The 23,015-nt window shown below is 49.7% G+C and overlaps 1 protein-coding gene across 1 annotated transcript in view; it reads right to left on the bottom strand.

Moving 5' to 3' along the window:
- Positions 1–23,015, bottom strand: part of PAPPA (pappalysin 1) — a 244,964-nt gene that overhangs the window by 21,336 nt on the left and 200,613 nt on the right. Inside the window, exons 18-20 of the mRNA XM_045469597.1 lie at positions 16,605–16,752; positions 11,187–11,296; positions 2,299–2,370 (exon numbers count right to left, since the gene is read on the bottom strand). Of these exons, the coding sequence (XP_045325553.1) occupies positions 2,299–2,370; positions 11,187–11,296; positions 16,605–16,752 (330 nt within the window). The remainder of the gene's footprint in view (positions 1–2,298; positions 2,371–11,186; positions 11,297–16,604; positions 16,753–23,015) is intronic.

Below are 23,015 nucleotides of genomic sequence, written 5' to 3'. Positions count from 1 at the left end.
ATTTTCACTTGACTAAGATCATGGTGTTCCCAGAATGCAGAGTAGTGCTGGGCACATAACAGGCATCAGTGAAGCTCTGACGCATGAGTGAGTGAATGACCACTTTGGATACGGTGGGGGCAGGGGGGTGGGTAGAGGGCTCAGGAGTCTCAAAACCCTTTCTCAGTCTTGGCTACCTCTAGACACTCCAGGTTGATGGCTCCTTCCTGGGCCCAGCATTTGTATCTCTTCCAGGCATTGTTTTCAGCCCCAGGTAAGAGGCAAACTATTAGCTCTAAGCTGAGGAGTAAAGGAGAGGAGGAGCACCTACAAGGGCAAAGGCGATAAGCATCACTGGCAGTGCTCGGAGCCTGACAGGTGAGGGTCTCCTAGGCCCCAGTGCTGAGTCAAAGGAGGGATCGAATTCTGCTGTCACACTGGCTGCCCAGACCGCCAACTCAGCAGAACAAGTGCCCAGGTAATCCAAGCTTCCTTTTCGCAAAGCCCTGGACCGATCCAGAGAGATGGAAGGAAGCAACAGCCACAGGGCCTGGGCCTTGGCCTTGATTTTGCCATTCCTGGCTGAATCTTGGAAGAATGGAGGTTCTTAAAGACTACAGTGTCAAGTGCCCTGAGAAGATGCTATAGGGAGCTCCTAACCAATACACAGAAACAAAAGTGTGACTCAGGGACTGTCCTGTGACACTTGCAGTTCCGAGGTGTTTCATGGGTGGGAGGTGGCCTAGTGGAGGAGAAAAAGCACTGGGCTGGAGTCAGGAGACCCAGGTTCATGCTTTGGTTCTGTGGCTTTTATGCTGTGCAACTTTGGGCAGTCCATCCCCTCTCTGACCCTCATTTTCCACTCCATATAAGCATTGAGTAGATCACACTAAATTAGATCATACTAAGAACCCTTCCAATTTTGGCATTTCATCAAATTTTAGATTTGGCTACTATCTAGGTCCCAGTTTCCTCATCTTTAAAATAAAAAGTCAGGGGCGCCTGGGTGGCTCAGTCGGTTGAGCGTCCGACTTCCGCTCAGGTCACGATCTCACGGTTTGTGAGTTCGAGCCCCGCATCCGGCTCTGCGCTGACAGCTCAGAGCCTGGAGCCTGCTTCTGCTTCTGTGTCTCCCTCTCTCTCTGCCCCTAACCCACTTGCATTCTGTCTCTGTCTCTCTCAAAAAAATAAATAAACATTAAAAAAAAAATTTTTAAATAAATAAATAAAATAAAAAGTCAGGTTTAGATCATCTAGAAGAGCATTTCTGGCTCTGACATTCTAAGAATTTCATCAAATACAAAGTTTTCTATGGGGCACCTGGATGGCTCAGTCACTTAAGTGTCCAACTCTTGATTTCAGCTCAGGTCATGATCTCAAGGTTCGTGGTTCCCGAGTTCCAGTCCTGGGTTGGGCTCCACACTGGGCGTGGAGACTGCTTGGGATTCTCTCTCCCCATTTCTCTCTGCCCTTCCCATTCTCTCTCTCAAAATATTTGAGAGATTGTTTTCTAAAACACAATATAGTCCTTTTCACCTGCATTTTCCTGACTGGGCTCTGGGGGCACCGCAGATAAGTGTTAATCCACCTGGATGGAATTTGGGGCCTCCTTTTCACTGTCAGCTGAGAAGAACCACAAAGGACTTGGGGTCCACAGAAATATCTCTTAGTTCCATAGACAGTGCCCCCTTAAGAATACACATGACATCCTAAGTACCCTGTCCCTCCCTAGGTTTGTCACTGAGACAGAGACAGATCATCATTTCAAACTCCAGGGAACAGTTCAACTGCGAAGTCAGAGAGGATTTTCCACTTTCAGCCTGTGGTCGGGTCTAAGATGTCCATATTAATTCTGGGGTCGAAGAATAAGTGAATGACAAACATGTAGCAAAAGGAAGTGATCTTTAACTAATGGTCAGCAGTAAAGTAGGAATTAGAAAGAAAAAAAAATGCTTCCTGTGGTTCTGTAAAGGTTAAATGTGATAATCTGGGTAATGTGCCTGGCATATTAAAGATGCAAAATCAATATGGCCTCCCTCCCTTTTACACATGCAGTATTATGTTGAATACAGGCTTAGGAAGCAGAAAAACCTGGCTTGGAATCGCAATTCTGTTATCCATTAAATGTATTTTTGAGTATGTTTGTTGAACTGTGCCTCAGTTCCACCATCTGTAAAATCGGATTGCTCATCTCTGTCCAAGAAGTCTATTAAAAAGGATAGTTACAGCACTTAGTAGGTACAGCAAATGACAGCCATGATTAATATACAATAATAATGAATGATGATAACAACAGCAGGATCATTTTTAGGGACTCACCTCACAGCCTTTGACACAATGAATCAGAGCAGGGTGAGGATACCACTTGAGACCAGCTGTGCAGACAACTCTCTGCAGAGAGAGGGAGAGAGTGGTCAGATGGGTTTGAGGCTAGAAGGAAGTCATCTCTTCAGTGATCTCACATTCAACCACCCCACCTCTTCTTGGATCTTCCAAGCCCTGATTTCACCCTGGCATTTAGATGAATAATTTGCCCAGGTACTTGTAAATAACAGGAATCATAAGATCACAATAATATGTCTTTGCTGTAGGTGTCATGATTCTGTATTTTCCTGGCAGGAATAGGGGTTGGAGAGAAACAGAATTGGGAGGATGAAGACGCGATTAGAAAGGCTCTTCAGGAAATTCTTGGCTGGTGGAGGGAGGGTGGAGGGAGGAAGCGGATGAGGCAGAGTGGATATCTGGCTCTAGCAGGAAGATGGGAGAGCAGTGTGGAGCAGGGTTTCCCAAAGCATGTGCTGAGGACCATCTTCATCAGGGGCACTGAGGGAGCACATTAAGAAGGCAGATTTTTCAGAGCTGCTTTGGATCTAATGCATCCCAACCTCCAGGGCCAGGGCCTGGGACTCCACATTTTAAAAACAAGCCTGCCAGATGGTTCTGACATATACTACAGTTTGAGAGCAGTGGGCTGGTTCAGAACCCTTGGAGACACAGAGAACCCTCCCTGCCTCCACCTGCCGCCATGCCATATGGGCCCGCTCACAATCCCCTGACATTGTCCGTACTCCCACACCCCTGTGACTTTGTTCTGGCTGTTCTCCTTCACTGAAATGCCCTTCCCCATCTTGCCTCCTGGAGAATCTTCAGTTATCTTTTAAACTGCTGCTCAGGACTTACTTCCTCTGTGGTGCCTTCCCCAACCCCCTCAGAGCTTATAGGTATGCATATATGCATTTATTTATAGCCTCCTTTAATAATAATTATTACTATGACGATGACAACTAAAATATATTGAGTATATCCGTACTAATTACTTTATGCATTATCTTATTTATTACTCGTCATGAGGTGAGGTGGGCATCAATCTCGGGTCATAAGGAGAATAAATTCCCCTGGCTGCATAACTGTTTAGTGAAGAAACTGGGATTTGGAAGCAAGCACTTGTTTTGGAAATTATTTAAGGCAGCTCGTAACATAAAACCCAATAGGAGGATAATTCTTAAAGGAGGTGAAAAAAGAAAGCTAAAACGAGAAAGGTAAATAACATTAGGAATGGGGCTAACATAATGATCCCAGAAGCTCCTTTCTCTATTCTGCCATAGATGCCTTACATTTCACGCCAAAATTACAATGATTTCTGTAAAAAATGAAATAAAAATAACCTGGAGGCAATGCTCAGATTTGCAACGAGAGGTAATTGTGTGAGGGACCAGCCATGGAAGTCTATAAGATAAGGGCTCGCTCTCCTGGATGGGTGCCAGTTGATTAATTTTAGTTAAGAAATGAACAGTCAAATGGGCCAGAATACAGAAAACCATGTGACTAACCCATTTTTCTCCATGAAGACAGACCTTTGTGGGAACCCAACTGGAATTAGGTTTCTTGGTGAGCTTGGAACAAAGGGAATCACATGACTCCAAGATCTGGCTAAGACTGGGTTGGTGCCTTTCTTCTCTGCCACACCTCATCTCTGGTTCACCCTTGGATCGTGGCACATGGCGTCTGGCACATGGAGGATGCCACGAAATATTTTTGCTATAAATGAATGGCCACATCTCAAAATCGAGATGATTTTATCAATAGGCTGTATTTTCTTTACTTGGCTTCCTCTCTTCTAGAGTATCAGAAGAGCCCTTACAAAGCCTACCATGGTGTTTAGTTTACAGGACCAGTTTAGTGTAGGTGGAATTAAATTAAGGTCTTGCACAAACAACGTAACTTGAGGATGGGACCATCAATCATGCAAGGTGAAGTCTACTACGTAGTCTCCTACTGCCCCTACTGTCCCTGTCTACCTTCTCCCATTACACCTAGAAAAGGTGATATATGGGAAGGACATTGGGCTTTGAGGTAAGTCAGATGTGGATGCAATTCAACTTGAATTTGCTTTAATTTCCACTCTGAGGCTTGGTTCTCCTGCCTGTGAAATGGGTCCTGAAAATCATGTCATAAGCTTGTTGTGATGATGCACTGAGATAAGTGGTATGGGAATGGTTAACCGAGGACCTGGGTTTAGACATCTCTGTCTCTCCCAAGGACCAGGCCTGGAGCACAGCAAACACGTTGGCCAAATGAAGGAATGTGAGTAGGTCCAGGGTTCCTTTCTTGCAGCTTCCAGCTACTTCGGTGCCCTGTGCTTCCTGGCCCCAGGGCCAGAAGTGGGGAGAATCACCTGCTTTCCTTCTCTGGGACACCTTATCCAGGTTTTCATCTCTGGGTCTGAGGGTCTGTCCCCAGCCAAAAAACAGGGTTGCTTGGAGGGGCACTCGGTAACGGCTCGAGTCATAGAAAACAGCGGGGTTAGGATCCACGAGGGATTTGATGCCCATCCCTCCCCCTGTTTATCTGAGAGCTAATTTAATCCGTCTGTAGGAGTGTCGTGGTGTGGTTGTACAAGTTTCTGTCAGTTGAGGTTTACCTGACGTGTGTTCAGAGAAAGGACTTTTATACTATCCGCAGGAGCCTATTTATCTTTCCAAGGCTTTTGGATTTTCCACTATTCCTTTGGGCTGCACGCCCTACCTGTCTCACCACAGGACCTCTCTGTATGTGAGGAGAACTGGGAAGCGGGTAAGGGGTAGGAGCTGAAGGGAAGGCTAGGCTATTTACACCACAAAGTGGGAGATCCCAGATGGGGCCCCGCAAACGTCAGCCTTGTTCCTCTGGATGCCAGTGAGAGGCAGGCCAGGTTTCAGACCAGGTTTTGTAAGATGGCTTTCGTTTCCTACCTGGACAACGGTGGGTATGCCTAGGAAGAATAGAGCGCCCTGTCTTCCTGGTGTAGTGACCGTCAGCATCAACACCCAGGCCACCAGTGCTACCACCACTGCCATCATTAGCACCCACCGGCACTACTGTCGTCACCTCATCATCAGCAAAGCACAGGCACCTACCCTGCCATCATTATCCTCGTCCTCATCAACACACTCCCTGTGCTTAAGGCTTCATCTACTTAATTCTCACCATAACTATGAGCGTGCTACTATTTTTGAGTCTGGTTTACACAGGAGGAAACAGAGCACAGAGGAGTTAAACAACTTGCTCCCAACCATACACAGAGGCAATGACGGTCAGGAATTAAGCCCACGGCTCTCTGATTTCCAGGTCTATACTTGGAACCCCACATTCTCACTTACGGTGTCCTAGCCCCCAAAACTGTGAGTATAAAATAGTTGACTCTTTCGACTGACGGAAAGACCAAGATTCAGAAAGGTGGAGAGGCTATGAGACAAAGAGGTGGGGGAGGACTGTCTCAAAGATGAGTCCCAGAGAAGATGGGTCCCAGGCAGTGCTGAAGACCTGTGAGAAAGCATCTTAAGAAAGCCTCCCCATCCTAAGGCTCAGATCAGATACCCCTCCTAATACCTTCTAGAATGAGCCTTCTTTTCTCCTTAATTCTGTCCTTGATTTACAAGCCTTACTGTGAGTGAATTCTACCATTTAAGTTATTTTTGCCTTTTGTTAGCAGTTCTGGAGCTTCTGGATTTCTTTAAAAGTTGAGGCATTTTCCACCCCTGAATGCCTGGTGTTTGAGGACTGCCTGCCATTTAGAAGGGCATAATCAATGTTTTTGAATGAGTGAATGAACCAATGAGCAAGTGAGTGGATGCATGGGAGTATCCATGAGTGAATGAGAAATCACTGGATCCCTGACACATCTCTCCGTCCATGGGCTTCACCTCCAGGGCACACAATATCTCCATCCATACATCAGATAGACTGGACTTCATGTCCACTCAGAACCATTCTATCTCTGCCTTGTGGACTCTTGACAGGGTTTCCCACAGTGCTGCCTTCTCTTCCAAGGACAGAATTCTGCATCCTTTATCTGCAAGTGTTGAATTATGATTTATAATGTGGAAGGTGGTTGCCTTGCATGATGAAATGCAGGAGAATTAGCGCTGGGTTCAAATTCTGATTGAACCACATTAGTTATGTGAATTGGGCAGTGACAATCCCTCAGAACCTCAGCTTCCTCATGGGTAAAATGGTGACCCTACTGATCTCACTGGGGTATGGTGGAGACAAAATGAGGTGGCATTTATTGACCTGCCTAACAAACCATGCCTATATAAATGATGCCTTCAATAAATGATGACTTCCTTTCTTTCCCTTAAGTTCCTCCATCCTTTTCTTCTTCTCCTCCCTTTCCTCCCTCCTTCCATCCTTTTTTTTTTTTTTCCAGAAGCCATTATAAAATCCAAGATCTCAAGTACCTAGAAGAATTACAAGCCTCTGAGGTTGTGAACTACATTTGCTGTGACCCAGTCAAGGTGCAGGGCAGATTAGAGGTGCTCCTTTGGGGCTGGTGACAGAGAATGCCACCCAGAATTCCAGATGCCCAGGGCTGGGAGTCTATCTCATCCAAAGGTTGCAAGCCAACGGCTTCCAGGCTACACAACCCACAGAAATGTTCGGTTTGGCACACAAAGTGCTTAACAGAAGTCAAAATTATTTGCCAGTATTTTTTAAAAAATTAAGAGATTTTACATTTTAAAGACTCCAGATTTCTTATTTTTTCTCAAGAAAAAGTGGAAACTCTAGCCGTACTAGGCATACATTTCCACACTGCCACACTTGGCTAGAGAGCCCTCTTGGGAAGCAGGATGTTTTCCAGAGTTCACCACTGTCTCTACCATTGCCTGCAGTCTCTCCAGCACCGGAGCCAAGAGACATTTCCATCTTTCATTGAGTTTGTATCATCTCATTTATTAGAGGAGAGGAAGATTTCTCCCTATCTTCCATATCCCTGTCACTTCCAAAAGTGGGGGGTGGGGGTGGGGGAGTGGGGGCTTTCAAAGGAAAGAACTTTAAAAAAAAATGAAGGGACACAGTGTTCTTGTTTTTGAAAGTAAAACTAAACATTTTAGTACACCTGAAACTAATATAATTTTATATGTCAATTATACCTCAATAAAAAGGAATAAGAAACCCCCAGTAGAAGTTATCTCATTGGTGCAGCCATTGCCTGGCATGGGGAGGGGATGATCTTTGGGGAGTCACAGACCCTGACCTGGGTAGTGGTTTCAGGAGTGGCCGCAAACATACAAATTTCTCAAATCTCTTGCTAAGGGTCAGCATATATGTTAAATATCAGTAAGAAAAACTTCCAGCTGTATTTAAAAATTCTTATTTCTTAAGTTGGATAGTATGTACACGGGCATTTGATATATTTTCTTTAAGTCTGTCTGTCTGAAATACGTAGAGTAAAACATTGCTACTACTATGAATAATATGACTAGGTATTTAATATACAGAACGATAGGCCTGGCCTGCTTCACCCATTTATCCTGCCTGCCTGGTTCCTGTGGGTGTTTGAGTTTGTGACTCTTTTTTTTTTTTTTTTTAATTTTTTTTTTTCAACGTTTATTTATTTTTGGGACAGAGAGAGACAGAGCACGAACGGGGGAGGGGCAGAGAGAGAGGGAGACACAGAATCGGAAACAGGCTCCAGGCTCTGAGCCATCAGCCCAGAGCCCGATGCGGGGCTCGAACTCACGGACCGCGAGATCGTGACCTGGCTGAAGTCGGACGCTTAACCGACTGCGCCACCCAGGCACCCCGAGTTTGTGACTCTTGATCCAGGACTATGTCTCATTCCACAGTTGGGGAAACTGAAGCTTATAGAAATGATAGGATTTGTCCAAGGACACACAGCAAGAAGATGCCTGGGTTTACACTAGAACCTTGGTCACCTGACCCTGCAACCATTAAGTATTTAGCGAAACCCACTGTGTACTCAGCACTAAGGGCAGTACCGTTGTAAGCAAGATGACCGTGGGCCTGCCCTTTGCAAAGGCCACTGTTCTGGTGCACTGGTCACATGTCCTCAGTGTTGAGATTCTACTCATCTAAGTGGGTACTGTTCTTGTCATACAGGCCAATACGTGTAAAGTACTTAAAATAGATCCTGTCATGTGGGCTCATGAGAGGTGGTAATGCCTGTCCCTTCCCAACATTGTGTGCGATGAGGGCAACTTGGAGAACCTGACGTCTGCCATGGGGGGAAATCTTTACACCACTGTCATTAGCAAATGCTACAAGTCAGAGTTCTATACGGTTATTTTAGGGGGCGGAGGTGGAGGCAGTGGCAGACGGCCAGTTGTTAACTATTTACCAGCACAGTCCCTGGCAAGCCATTGGTCAACGTTTTGCCTTTATTATCATTGTTATGCATTGAACAGAGACGGCACGGGTAGCTGGAGAAAACTGCATTAGACTGGCCGGGGTGTCTCTTCAATTTCTCTTAGGCAAGTGGCTTCCATCCCTGAGATGCCATTCACTCTCCGGGAAAAACGGAGACACTAAGACCTACCTTACGGACTGTGTCAGGGGACGGGTGTAAGTAAAGGCTGACCCAGTGCCCGATTCACAGGAGGCGTCCATTAAACATCAGTCGTGGCCTCGCACGTCCTCACCCGGGGACAAAGGTGACAGGAGTTGGAAAAGAGCCTGGCCCCCACCCATCTACCTTGTGCTGGCCCTGGGAGGCAGGCCTCAGAAAGCAGAGCTACCCAGGGCCTGCTCTGTTTCCACGTCGCTCTCGTCACACAAGGGGCAAGGGCGCAGCAGAGGCCAGCTTTTCTGCCGTATTCCTGGAAATCATCAATCTCTGCCCTTCACCCTCCTCCCTTTTTCTACCACATTTTTTTTTCCTCCTGGATAATGAGGCCTCCGGAGACCGGTGGAGGTCTGAACCTCGTTATGGCTCTCTCCGTAGGCCAGCATCAATAAAGGCCGGCAGACCAGGGAACTGGGTGGGGGTTGGGGCAGGCAGGCAGGCAGCGGGTGGGCAACTGGGGAAGGGGGGGACTTGCAGGCTTTCAAATCCCTGGATTTATTTCACAGTGAATTATAACTGAACTCTTTAGTGCCCAGGCTCACAGAGGGAAGGGTGGGAATTCACCCAGGGGGCAGAGCAAAGGCCTGAGTGGGAGCCGGGCCAGGGGAAACTGGTCTGAATCCCAGACAGGGAAGACCTCCGGTAGTGGGGCATGAGGGAGGTCTCCTGTGTCTGCTCTGTGGAGGAGTGTGATTCCCCTGCCTTTGGGTATGTGGAATCAGGGCAGAGCAGAGGGAGGGGAGGCATGGCATGGCACGATCCCAGCTCTCATCCTTCGTGACCCTGGCCTCATCCCCCTCCCTCTCTGCTGCTCAGTTCCTCCATCTGTACAATCAGGGGCCTGTGCTGGATCTCCAGCCTCCTTGAGATTCTGACCTGGCGGTTCTGTGCGCGCCCCTGGGTGTGTAATAGCACACCAGCATCCACTGGGCATTCGGTGAGAATCTACACGGGGACTCTGGGTTCGCGATGGGGAAAGGCACGCTCAGGGCAGAAAACAGATGAGAAGCTTGAGGTTAGGGAGACAGAGCTGTCTCGGGTATGCATGGGAGAGTCAGGGGCAGATAGAGGGGCAAGAGCACGGGTGGGCGGGAGGCGGAACAAGGCGAGAGAGGTCTTGGGAGAGGCGAGAGAGAAACAGAGCGGAGACAGGGGCAGGAGGAAGGGACTACAGTTGGAGGTGGGGCAGAGGGCCGTAGGTGAGAAAGAGGAAGGAGAAGAACGCTGGGGTGCACGGGGGAGCAGGGCAGGCCGGCCCAGTCCAGTGCCAGCTCCACGGGCGGAGTGCTGAGTAAGCCCTCGCAATCACGCCCTCAGCTCATTTGAGAAACCGTACACCTGGTATCGGGTTCTGCCTAGCTATCCGGAGCGAGATCTGCAGCAGGACAGCAAGGCCTCCCCGCTCCGCGGGCAGAAAGCCTGGCCGGGAGGGACATAGCCGAGCATCGTCCTGCACGCCCTGCCTCCCTCCTTCACCTTCTCCAGGGTGAGCCAGTGCCCGGAACCGGTGCTACCTGAGGCCCAGGATCCCCGCTGCCCTGGAGGGCAAGAGTGGGGTCCCGCAAAGCCTCTAGGGCTTCGCATAGATCAGGCGACGAGGGGGAGTGGCCAGCCCCAAAGCGGGCCTGGGCAATGGCAGTGGGTGCCAGGAGGAGGCGCCTACGTGGCCTTCTGGCCAGGACCATGCCAGCTTGGCACTGTGGGAAGAGCACCGCACTTGGACTCAGGCTTGGGTTCGAGCCCTCGCACTCCTGAGAGCTCAGTGTCCAAAAGTAGGCGGTGGAGGCGATGCCATGCCCCCTGCTCCATCCAGCGATTCTGAGGTTTCAGTGCAGTCTTGTGTGCGGGGTGCTGGGCACGCGAACACAGTGGGTGCTTCATAAACGGTGGGTGTTACTAATTCCCATATTGCAGATTAACTGCTTTCCACCCAAGGAGGTAAGCGTGGAGAAGGATCCCAGAAGTCTAGGCCATGGAATGTTGAGAGGCCTTCTAAGGGCTCGTCTAGAGAAGCCAGACTGCACCATCCTTACCAGTACAGACTTCCCAGTCAGACATACATGGGTTTGTGAGCTGACTCTGCTTTCTGTGTGGTTCTTGGTGCCTCAGTTTCCTCATCTCTAAACTGGAGACATCAGTCCTCTTATTCCTAGGCTGTCATCAGGATTCAGTGGAGCAGGAAGTAAAAGGTCCTTCGGAGGGACCTTGAGAACTGACTGTGAACGGTTCCCACCCCACACGACAGGTGCAACAAGTCAATGATTCAACATATATACAAGGACTGATGCGGGCTGGGGGCATAGCGAGTGTCCAACAGGGTCACTGCCCTCCCCTCGCCACGGGGGGCGGCTCTGTCACTCACCTCCACCCGGGTGGGGTTCAGCCAGTGGGGGATGTCACGTACAGTCACGTTCACTGGCAGAATGATGGACTCGCTGTTGTGGTCCAGGCACGAGGCGACACACTCCGACCCTGAGGGGAAGCACAGTGTGAGGCCACAGCTCAGCCCCCAGTCCCCTGATGTCCACGGGCTGCTCTCATACAGGGCAGGCCCTGTCACTCTGGACTGGGCCACCCTGGCCTTGAGGGTCAGAGAAAGGGAACTTCCAGCAGGGCAGCCTCTGGTCTCTCTGACTCTGCTCTCTTGTCTCCAATCTAGCCTGCACCCGCCCACCACCATGTTTGTTGGCCCTGAGCCCAGTTGGGTCGTGCCCTTCCTCGTTTGAAAACTTTACAAGATTCCCCACAAGCAGGACAAAGTGCGATCTCCTTTGTCCAGCGTTCGTGGGCTCCCATGGTCCGGTCAATCTCATCTGCCATTAACCATCTTCACGCTTTGGGTGGGCCAGCCAGACTGCACTAGGTTTTCCATCTGAGTCCTGCAACAACCCCTCGCCTCTACACCTCAGCTCCCATTCACCCCTTCTCCTGAATCACCCCCATCCGCCTACTCAAGGTCAAATCCCATCAGCTCTTCATGGCTCAGTTCAAATCCTCTGAGCAGCCTGCCCTGATTTTTGCACCTGAGTGAGAGCAGTGTGCTCTCATCATTGCTGAGCAATGATGAGTCTCTCAGTGCCGGCCTTACCCCCTCCCTGTGCCTACCTTTCCGCAGTTACAGTGATGCCCTGGATGGGCAGGGATGAGGGTGACTCATCCGTGAGCCTAGCCCAGTGCCTGGTAAGCCATCAGCCCAGCACACGGTGAGCCCATGAATGCAGCACAGCCTCTTAACCCCTCGCTTTCTGCTCGCACCAGGCTTGCACACGTGCCTCCCGAGCTGTGCCTTCAAGACCCTTCACACTTTTCTTCAACTAATGCACTACTTATGGCCCTTTGGACCTCAACCCAAGTGCCACCTGCTCCGAGAGGCCCTCCCTGCTTTCCTGACAGGCCAGACCCTCTGACAGGCACTAGGCCAGCATCTGTCATGGCTTGGTGACTGTTGTATCAACGGCTTTCTCCCCTGACGGACTGTAAACTCCTGAGCCCTCTCTGTGCTCCACATTCCGTGCCCAGAGCCTGGCACTGTGCATGGCAGATGGTGGGCACCCAGCAAGTATGTGTGGAATAAGCGGAAGAGACAGGAAGTGAGTGCATAGACGGACAAGGAACTGAGTGAGTGAGCGAATGGGACGGTGAGTAAACGATCAGTAGGCATTCTGGTATCTTATGAAGGAGGAAGTAGGTACACAGATGGAGGACTGCATGGATAAAAGACTGGGTACCTGGATAAGCGAATGACAAAATGAATCAGTTAGCTGGTGAAGGCACTGGTGACGAACTGGAACAGGGTGGTGCTACACAGAAACCCTCGGTCCAGGGACTTCACAGGTGAAGACAGCTGACATCAAGCTGTGGCTTGGGTGCCAAGTAGACTATAATTTGGTACATTGATTCTCTGCCCTGACCTCATGCATTCTGGAGTCTCCTGAAAATCAAGCCTATCCCATGAGATGTCTCCATGACTCTCAAATGGTGCTCATCCATGTGGGCAAAGAACGGACACGTCAGAATCTGACCAAGGCCCTAAGGAGGTCATTCCTCCAGCTTACTGCCAGGACCACCCTTGAATATTAAGTGAATCACAAGAGACAGCCAACTCTGTTCTGTTAGCCACTCTATAGGCTCCGTTCCACGTATGTGGGTGGGTGGGTAAGGGTGATGTCTGAATGTGTATAATCCCCCCCCACATTTATATATATATAGTTTATCTACCAGTTCCCTTTTTAATGCCATTTTGTAGTCCTCTTTAGTGCAGAAGACTCACAAGGACCAAAGAGGGGGGTGACAGCAGGTCTAGGACAGTGTTTACAACCTTTTCTCTTTAAACACAGGGACACCGAACCCAGAAGTGGGGGCAGATTCCTGGCCAGGCAGGTGGTTGTCATAGGTCACTCATCCTCCTGAATATCCAGCCCGTGCGATGGGTCGTCATCACACCCAAGACTCAGGTTAGACCAGTGCACAGAGCTCAGGCTACAGAGAAGGTGGTTAGAGGCCCAAGAATTAAAACCCACATCCGTCTGCCTTCCAAGTCCAGTGATACAGACCAAGAGAGGAAAGAGAAAGGAAGGCAGAGGAGAGAAAAGAAATGGGGAGGGGATGCAAAAGTACCAAAAAGACAAGTGATGGGAAAAGGGGACAAGTCACTAAGCAGTTGGAGAAACTCAGTGCTGTGTGTCTGTCGTGAGTTCACGTTCTAAAGGAGCTTCTAGAAAGCAAGGCAGAAGTGAGGCTGTGATGATAAAATCCTCTTCTGCGAAAGCAAGAGGCCGCCTCTGAGGGAAAGACAAAGGTTATCTTATCCCAAGAGGGGGAAAAGGGGGAAAATATGGTCAAGACAGGAGGCCACCACTGCCCTCCCCTTCTCCACAGCTCCCTCCTCTGTGTTCCCCTCCCCTCCCCACAGTGCTAGGGCTTTAGGACCAGGCTGCTGTGTTGTGATATATGAAACCGAACTGGCATCCTTACAGAGGGTGATCTCACCAGGCCCCTGCCTGTAGCAACTTTCTGAGGGCTCCTAACTGCCACAGAAGCCTGCCTGTGTTGAGTGGGAGGGGGTCCAGAGCGAGCTCCTCTGGGTGGTGCCAGAATGTGCCCCCCAGCGCCTAAGCCCCTGTGATGGGATACACCCCTCATCCCTGATTACAAGCCCTTTGATCAAATCCCCTCCTCGTGAGGTGGGCTCTCCCCAGGGAGGGGCTCAACCTGGGAATCTGATGTGGGGGCCTTTGCAGGTGGGGAAGGGCAGGGACCTGGAGGTTTCCCTCCTTCCCAATCGTTATCTCCCAGTGTCCCACACTGCTTTTTTTTTTAGCTCCCCCATATCCCCCCAGCCACCCTGGATCACCATATTCCTTAAAGGGGCATCAGCATGGCAATGGGGAGGGACATGGGTACTTGGAAGGGAGGGACATTCAGGTTCTAGTGTCATACCAACTTCTTTCCCTTTCTGCTTCATCACAAAAAAGCTCCGTGGGCAAAGGAATAGTACTGCCACACCTCTGCCTACCTCTAGCTAGGTAAGCAGAGAGCCAGGTGATGTGTGGTTGTGGCATGGGAATGCAGTGTATGTCCCGAGTGGCCACAGGATGTGTCTGTGTACATGTGTGAGTTATGTTTGCCTTCCGCACATCTTTATGTTTCAGAGCATAAGATGTGTCTGTGCTTGTGATGTGTGTGTAATTATGTCACAGGTGTGTACATGCTATGTGTAGCTCTGTGTGTGTGTGTGTGTGTGTGTGTGTGTGTGTGTGTGTGTGTAGGTGACAAGTTGATGCACTTATCTGGCTAAAGTGTACATGCCAAGCATGAGTTTATGATGTATGTGCTTGGGTCTATGTTTGGTCATTAAGCATTTGTGCTTGTGTTTATTTTTGCATGTGTGAATATATTTGAACGTATCAGTGGATGTAGACATGCAGGAAGTCTGTTTTTATGAGTTTTCTTAATGTTTATTTTTGAGAGAGAGAGAGAGAGAGAGAGAGAGAGAGAGAGAGAGAGAGGAGAGACAGAGCATGAGCGGGGGAGGGGCAGAGAGAGAGGGAAACACAGAATCCACAGCAGACTCCAGGCTCTGATCTGTCAGCACAGAGCCGACACAGGGCTCAAACCCATGGACCAGGAGATCATGACCTGAGCTGAAGTCAGATGCTTAACCAACTGAGCCACCCAGGACCCCCTATAAGTTTTTGTTTTTGTTTTTTTTAAATAAAAGTCACTTAATCAAAAGATTTCCTCCCAGGGCCACTTAATACCAGTCCTGAGTATCACTGAATATTCACTTGTATACACTGGGTTGGGGGTGGGACCCCATCACAGACATATGTGTCTAGAACCCCACACACCCATCAGGACTGATGGAGAGAAGAAAGCATTGGCCTCAGGGTGGAACAGCCACTGTTACTGACCATTGCTACACCTGTTGCCCCAACCATCTTGAACGCCTATATTGGCAGACCCACAAGATGCCACCTCTCTGCAGCCATCCTGGTCAGGGTCCTTTGGGTTGGTGCCTCTGTAGAAACTTACAGTACCTTTAGAATCATCAGAGAGAGCAACCATGCGCTCAGAGGTCCTCTCACCAAGTTCTCTGGACCAAATGCAGGAATGCTGATCCCTACTCTACATTTAGGTGAAGAACTGACATGCGCTCTCAGGCTCTGTGTTTCCATCTTTGAAAGGTGATCGGGCCCCATACACCTCCCCTCTCCCACCACGGGCCTCGCTTCTGGACAAGAAGTGACAGCTCCCGTCGTGCTGGGTGTAGAACTTGTTGGCTCCGTGTAACTGGGAGTGACTGTGTGCAGGATAACCTTCTGCTCCAGACATCCCTGGTGATTATCCCATAAATCACACTGGCCATGAGAAAGAACATCCAATTCCCTGGGCTTTTCATCATGGTCAATTAGGGAATCAGCCCAAGAGGTCAGCATCACCGCCCTTAGCTGAGGTCAGACTCCATGCACGCTCCAGTTCCCCAGAAAGCCTCGGAGCCGGTGATTAATGCATCCATCCAGGCACCTGGTTTCAACCAGGCAAATCCCTGGCATCAAACCCCAGGCTGTCTCTTCTCACTGTGAGCACTCTGTGAGCTCGCCTATCACCACGCAAATCATATTCTGAAAATGCTATTTATCTTTCCAGTTGGAGGCAACTGGGATGCCACGGAAAGAACTCAGGCTTTGGAGGAGAAGAGCCCTCTGGATTCAGGGCATGTTCTGTTATCCCTTCAAGTCCCAGTTTCCTCATATGTCAAAGGTCATCGGGCAGATAAGATATGGTGCCTCTATAAAGTGCTTGATGCAGGGCCTGGCCCATAGGAGGTACTCATGAATGATGAGTATTATGCAAAATTTCAGATTCCAGATAAAAAGGCAGCTAGGACCACCATTGCTCTCCCAAATGCGATAGGTGCTTCCACACCTCCTTCCCTTTGCCACATGGTTTCTTCTGTCTGGAATGCCATTTCCCACCCAACAAGCTCTTGCAAATCCCTATGTAAGTGTCCCTTCCTCTGAGAGCCCCCTCTGTCTCCTGATTCTGCGGGCAGCTCTTCTGTGCTCCAGGAAGACCCTACTCACCACTGTTTCTCTAACATCCGTGCCTTTTACTCTTTCTGGGAGCAAGGACCTGGTCCCTCTCATCTTTGTTTCCCCCTTACAGGGCCTCACGAGGTAGAGGTGCCCAGTCATCCAGCAAGGCACCAGCCCCAGGTTGCCAGAAGGATCTGCCCCTCCCGCTCGCACCATCACACACACGCACACACACACCGTACCGATGGCGTAGCCGTCCGGGCACTGCAGTTTGAGGTTGCTGTTGAGCTGGTCTGGAGCCGCGCACTGGCCTTGCATCTCCTGGCAGATGTGGAAGGAGCCGCTCCAGGTGCCATCTTTCCGGCAGTGGATGACGTTGCTCCCATGTCCCTGAACACCACGCAAGAACAGTCAGGATGACCAACAGGGATGACCACCCTCAACATCATAAGCCCCTCAACAGAAACGAGGAGACTGCTCCTTATCTCCCAGAGCCCTAGAAGTGTTCCACAACCAGTTTCTGAACCGTGTACAAAACCCAATCACCCTGAACTAGAGGCACTGTTCACATCTCCATTTTATAGATGGGGAAACTGAGGACTCCGTGCAGAAAGAAGCTTGCTCAAAGCCCCCCAGGGAGCCCATCTCCCAGGTTTCCTATGCCCTAGCTTCAAGCTCTTTCAGAGATTTGTCAAAGGGATTTGTTTTGTGTGTTGATCTTTTTTTTATAACCGAGAAGGTAGGGGACCAAATGCTCCCTAACTCATACAGCAAGGAAGAACATGGGCCCTAGGGCTGTTCGTGAGAAGGTAGCCACAGAGCAAAGCTTACTTAATCTCAGCCAGTGAGAAAGTACCCCATGTCAGGGCTCTGCCACATGCTAACTTGGCAGGCGAGAAGCTTTTTCTTCCTGGACACTGCCTTCCTCTCTTTTGCCTTCCCTTCCTTCCTTTTCCTCCATTCCATTGCATTCCAGCAACAATGGCACCAGGAGGGTGGTGTGGGGATACTTCTATCTGTGCCCTCCCATCAACTCTTTAAAACAGGCACAACACGGTTTCTCAACCCTCTGCAAGGTGGTAGGCAAATGCAGCTTGCAGACATGGTCCTTTCTCTGAGCCCCCTTTCAAAGTCTGGGCTTCTAATGGGAGGTCCAGCTCTGTGGAAATGTCAGACCTTCCCCTGAAGCCAAGGACCATTTCTTAGTGCCCAGACTGTGCCCAGCTCTGTGGGGTCCAAATGTGAAGTGAGCCAGTATCTGCCGCAGCGAGACAGTCATGTCCGTGTGACCGTGCTCGGTAGCAGTGCCGTGACCATGTGGGGAGAGTAATTTTGGTTGTGAGGGGCAAGCAGGGAGGGCCCCGGAGAGGAAGTGATATATGGAAAGGAGTTTTCAAGGATGCATTGAATCACAGGCAGAACAGGGATGGAAAGACTTTTCTGGAAGGCCAAAGGGCATGCGCAAATGCAAGGAAGTACAGTGAGCAACAGTCAGCTCCCCAAGGTTTCTCATCCTGTGATCCAAGAGAGGAGGAGTTGGTAGGGCAGAAGCAGAGTGTGGCTTCAATGTCAGCTTATGGAGTTTGGACTCTGTCCCTTGAGAATGGAGAACCACGAGTGGTTTCTGGACGGGGGTCCTTCCATCTGAGAATACACTGTACATTCTCTCCCTCTTTCTTTTTTTAAAAATGTTTATTTGTTTACTTTGAGAGAGAGAGAGAGAAAGAGAAAGAGAGTGCACACGGGAGAGAGGCAGAACAAGAAGGAGAGAGAGAATCCCAAGCAGGCTTTACACTGTAAGCGTGGAAACAGACACAGGACTCGATGCCACGAACCATGAGATCATGACCTGAGCCAAAGTCACGAGTCAGATACTTAGCTGACTGAGCCATCCAGGTGCCCTGTTCTCTCCCTCTTTCAAGCTTTTGATCAGAAGAGAAACTCTGTATGAGGCCAGAGGAGCTGGTCATGCTCTACCAGTGTGAAAACCTATGCAATGGCTCCTGTGCCCTTTAGCCGCCATTCAAACTCCAGTGTCTGGCCTCCGGAGCCCCCACAGCCTTAACCTTGGCTAATTCCCCATGCTCTCGCTCCCTACAATGCCACCACCAACCTTGAACTTTGGTTTAAATCACCTGCATTCTCAAAGGCACCATAGCTATTTCACAACACCATGCCTCTGTACTCACGGGCCTTCTGGCTGCTTTGTTTCCCTCCCCGCCCCAGCACCTTGTCTGGCCCAAACTATCGTGTCCTAGTGCTGCTCCAACTCTGCAGAGTGTGCTACCTCAACATCTCTGCCATGCACTGCCTTGTTGTTTATCATCTGTTCCCACCCAGATGATGAACTCCCTCAAGGCCCAAGACGGTTCCCTACTCGTCCCTGCATCCTCAGGGCCTTTCCACAACTTCTAATAGGTCCTGATAATTTGGTCCATTCATTCATCACTCAGTAGATATTTTTGCTCACTCAAGAACTATCTGTTTAGGGGCACGTGGGTGGCTCAGTCGGTAAAGCATCTGACTCTTGATTTTGTCTCAGGGCAGATCCCAGGGTCATGGGATCGAGCCCTGCATCGGGTTCCTGTCCTCAGCATGGAGTCTGCTTAGGATTTTCTCTCTCTCCCTCTGCCCTCTGCCCCTCTCCCCAGCTCGTGTGTGCTCTCTTTCTCTCTCAAAAACAAAACAACAACAAAAAAGAACTAACTGTTTAACAAAAGAAAAGATGTGGCGAATTGGTAGAGAGTTATGGAATGAATTTGTTTAATAAGCAAGAGCATAAATGAATGTGTGGGTGGGGAAATAAATGCATAAGTGAGCAAACGAAGAAATGAGTGAATTAGGGAATAAATGAATGAGTGCGTGTATAAGGAAATGAATAAGCTCTTTCAAAGAGCTGATGCAGGCTGAGGCTACCCTGTCTGAGAAAACAGCTGCAAGGAGACAGGATTCAGAAGAGAAAGGGGGTGGCGGCGGGGCGGGGGGGGCGCCTCTCTGGGCCTCTCATGGGTCTTTCCAAATGCAGTGGGAACCTCTGTGGCCCCGGGAGAAGGGTGGCCCATCCCAAGCATGCAGCTGTGGGACGACTCACAGAGTCCACCCCCAGAGATTGTGTGTGACATCAGGGAAAGTTTAGGCAGCTTCATGTGGCTTCAGAGAACCGACTCTCCCTCCCGGAGCCCCAAGCCCCAGGCCCCATGATTCTGCTGGGCCCTCGGGGGAGTAGGGAATTGACCCCAATTTCCTGGAGCCTTGGCCTGGGCCTATGATGCATTTGGCCTCCAGCCCCCGAAGGGCTGCAGACCTCAGCACTACGTGGGCCAGAGTTGGCTGGGGACCTCGGTTTGCAGCAGAGAACGTATTAGAACTAGCTGGAATCTGCTCAGGGAATTTCGCCATAGAGAAATCCACTATAGAAGGCTCTACCATAGAAGGTGGGAACATAAAGGTACGGGTGTTGCTGCCTCCAGCCCCTCTCCCTCCTGCCCAGCTCATCGGGCACTTTCTACTGCTGACTAAATATGCTTTAAAGAAAAAAGAAAAAAAAGATGACAACCTTCTGCTAAGACACCTTAGACTTCCAAACAAGGCATACTTGTGGGCTGGCACTCCAGGGCCTCCAGAGCGGAACCCAGATGACAAGTCTAGCCCCATCTCTTGCTATGCACCTGTCTTTCCTTCTAGTCTCACATTCCTCTTGCTTCCCACCTCCACATCTTTGTCTTTGCTGAGTCCCCTGCACAGCAGACTTCCCGGAGCCTTTCTGGATTTCCACATTCTCTTTTAGGACTAGATCTTGGTGCACTCAGCGCTTACCTACCAGCTAGGACAGAGCCTCAGAATTAACCCTTGATGTTAAGTCTATTGTGACCATGGAAGACTGGACATTGAGGACACAATTGAGGATACAATCTGATAGAACCAAAGACCGCTGGGCAAGAAGCCTGCTGGGTACACTTGGTTCTGAATGCACAATTCCGAACGCTAAAGTGAAATCGCTTCCAAGAGGGCTGAGCATCCCTCAGCAAAACATTTTGCCTCTCTGTGCCTGTGAATCTATCTGTATAAAAGCATGTGTGGCTCTCTCAAAGTCTCTTTAGCCACAGGGGCTCCAGAAGGGCTGAAGGCATATCATAATTATATTATCAAATACCCACCATGTGCCGAGTGTTTTACAGGCATTTCGAAATCCTTTTAACGACATAGTAGAGTAGAAATTATATCCCTGCTACAGATTTGGAAACTGAGGTTTAGCTAGCAAGTGAAAAAGTGAGTTTTTAAATGCCACTGTAATGGTCAGGAGCGTGAACTCAAGCCAAATTCAAGCCAACTATGGAGATTTAAATCCCAGCCCTGCAACTTCCTAGCCATGGTTATTTAGGGAAGTTCCTTAACCTATGTCCCTTAATTTTCTCAGCTGCTAAATGGGCATGGGGTCCACTACCTGACACAATCATCACGAGGACCAAGTAAGTTAGATTATGGGAAGCATTTAGAGCTTAAACACACACAGGGGCTCTCTGTCACCTAAGGCTCAGGGCCACTCTGTTCCGCTATATCTAGGGTGACTTCAGAATCAACCCAAGCATCCCCAACATCTTAGAAGTGGCAGCAGCCACAGCAGGAAGGCAGCATGCCCAAGTCACGGAGATTGCCAGTGTCAGAGCTGGGTCTCCTGACTATAAGCCTCTGTGCCTGTACTGCAATGGAGGGGAGAGGCGGGTAGGGGAGGCGAGATGAGGAGAGGGGGAGAATCAGATTTCTTCTCCTTAGCAGAGATGGGAATAGACAAAATAATGGCAGAGAGACACATGGCAGCCTCAGAGCAGAACAGAACCAGGCTGTACAGATGGGACATAAAGAGCTTAAAGCCTTGGAGGCAGGCTGACCTAATAACGGGAATCTCAGGTCCACCACTCTTAGCTATATAACAGAGAGAGAACCACCTTACCTTATGGAACCTCAGCCCCTCATCTACAAATTGGGGCAGTAATGCCAGACTGATGCTGTGGGGCTTAAATAAAGTGTCCATGTAGAGCACTCAGCCCAGGGACTAGCAAGTAATAAATGCTTAATAAACCGCTGCTATTAATTACTTGCCTCCGTCCCCAGGCAATGTGTTGCCCCTATATGCACATTGCATCTTCCAGGTAAGGTACCAGGGTGACATGTAGCCCTTTGTGTAGGAGGAAGGATGGGCAGAAAATCTGGTATGTGTCATGCCTTGGTTAGGAGATCGGAGGCTTTAAGTTCTGACTCTGCTAGTGACTTGCTGTGTGACTCGAGGCAAGTCCCTTCCCTTCTCTGGCTCCAGTGGCCCCATCTGTAAAATAAACGGGCTGCAATGGGGGATCTCCTAGGTCTTGTCCACCTCCTGTGAAGTTTCTAACTTCCTCTAGGAAGCCCAGAGTGCCTAGGCAAGAATTTCACAAGGCTCAGCCTAAAAGCCGCACCTGCTTGGAGAGGCACTGTGCATGCAAGAACTGTGCTGTATCCACAGCAGAGCCCATAAAGGCAGGAGCCAGATGCATACCACTAGTGGCAGAAAGGCTTTCACAGCCACCTCTGTGACCCATGTGATGAACTGGGTCTACCCCCACCCTTCCGGTCTTGCTCCTCCTGAGCCACTGAAAGCCCCATGAAGAGCATTACTTGGTCGACAAGCACCTTTAGTCTCTCCCTCCCCTGCTGCGGGCCCTGTGCACGCATCTGCCACAGACTCTGTCCCTCCTCCCCTAATCACCTGCAAATTCCCCACAGTGCTTCTCTGCGAAACTGGGCCTGAGTTATCACCTTGGACAGCTCAGGAACATCTGAGCTGGATTAAATGTTGGGACACTTAGCACTTCTCCCCAGCTGTCTGGGGATGGAGTTCTTGCCCTTTGGCACTAGCCTGCCCTGGAAATGTTCGGGGGGTAGTGGGAAGAACAGGGCTGTGGGGCCCGTCAACACCGCCCACTCACTCGTAACTATGGACAAGAACTTAGCCTCCTAGCCTTCTTTCCTCATTGGAAGAAGGGGAAGAAGGGGATGATGTTTCTTCTTCAAATGTTTGTTGTGAGTTGTCGAAATGAGTGAAAGTCTGGGGCACCTGTCTGGCATCCTGGAAACACTTTATTTTTTTTTCAACGTTTATTTATTTTTGGGACAGAGAGAGACAGAGCATGAATGGGGGAGGGGCAGAGAGAGAGGGAGACACAGAATCGGAAACAGGCTCCAGGCTCTGAGCCATCAGCCCAGAGCCTGACGCGGGGCTCGAACTCACGGACCGCGAGATCGTGACCTGGCTGAAGTCGGACGCCTAACCGACTGCGCCACCCAGGCACCCCGTCCTGGAAACACTTTAAAAAGCTGTTATTACCAAGGTTCTCGGTCATGGTTCACAGGAATAATAACGCTATAAATTTGAGAGCTGAACTGTCCAATATGGTAGCTACTAGTGTGACTGTTTGCATTTAAATTTGAACCATTTGAAATTAAATAAAGTGTAAAACTTGGTCACTCAGTCACTCCAGCCATATTTCAAGTACTCCATAGCCAGATGTGACCAGTGGCCGCCACATCTCAAAGCACAGATAGGGACTATTTTCATCATAGCAGAAAGTTCTACCGGGCATTGCTAGGCTAGAGAGCCTATATATTCTACAGTTTAT

This window comes from Leopardus geoffroyi, chromosome D4, assembly GCF_018350155.1.
Source record: "Leopardus geoffroyi isolate Oge1 chromosome D4, O.geoffroyi_Oge1_pat1.0, whole genome shotgun sequence".
Taxonomy (NCBI): Eukaryota; Metazoa; Chordata; class Mammalia; order Carnivora; family Felidae; genus Leopardus; species Leopardus geoffroyi.
The sequence above is the reverse complement of the archived record's forward strand: the minus strand, read 5'-3'. Positions and strand labels throughout refer to the sequence as shown.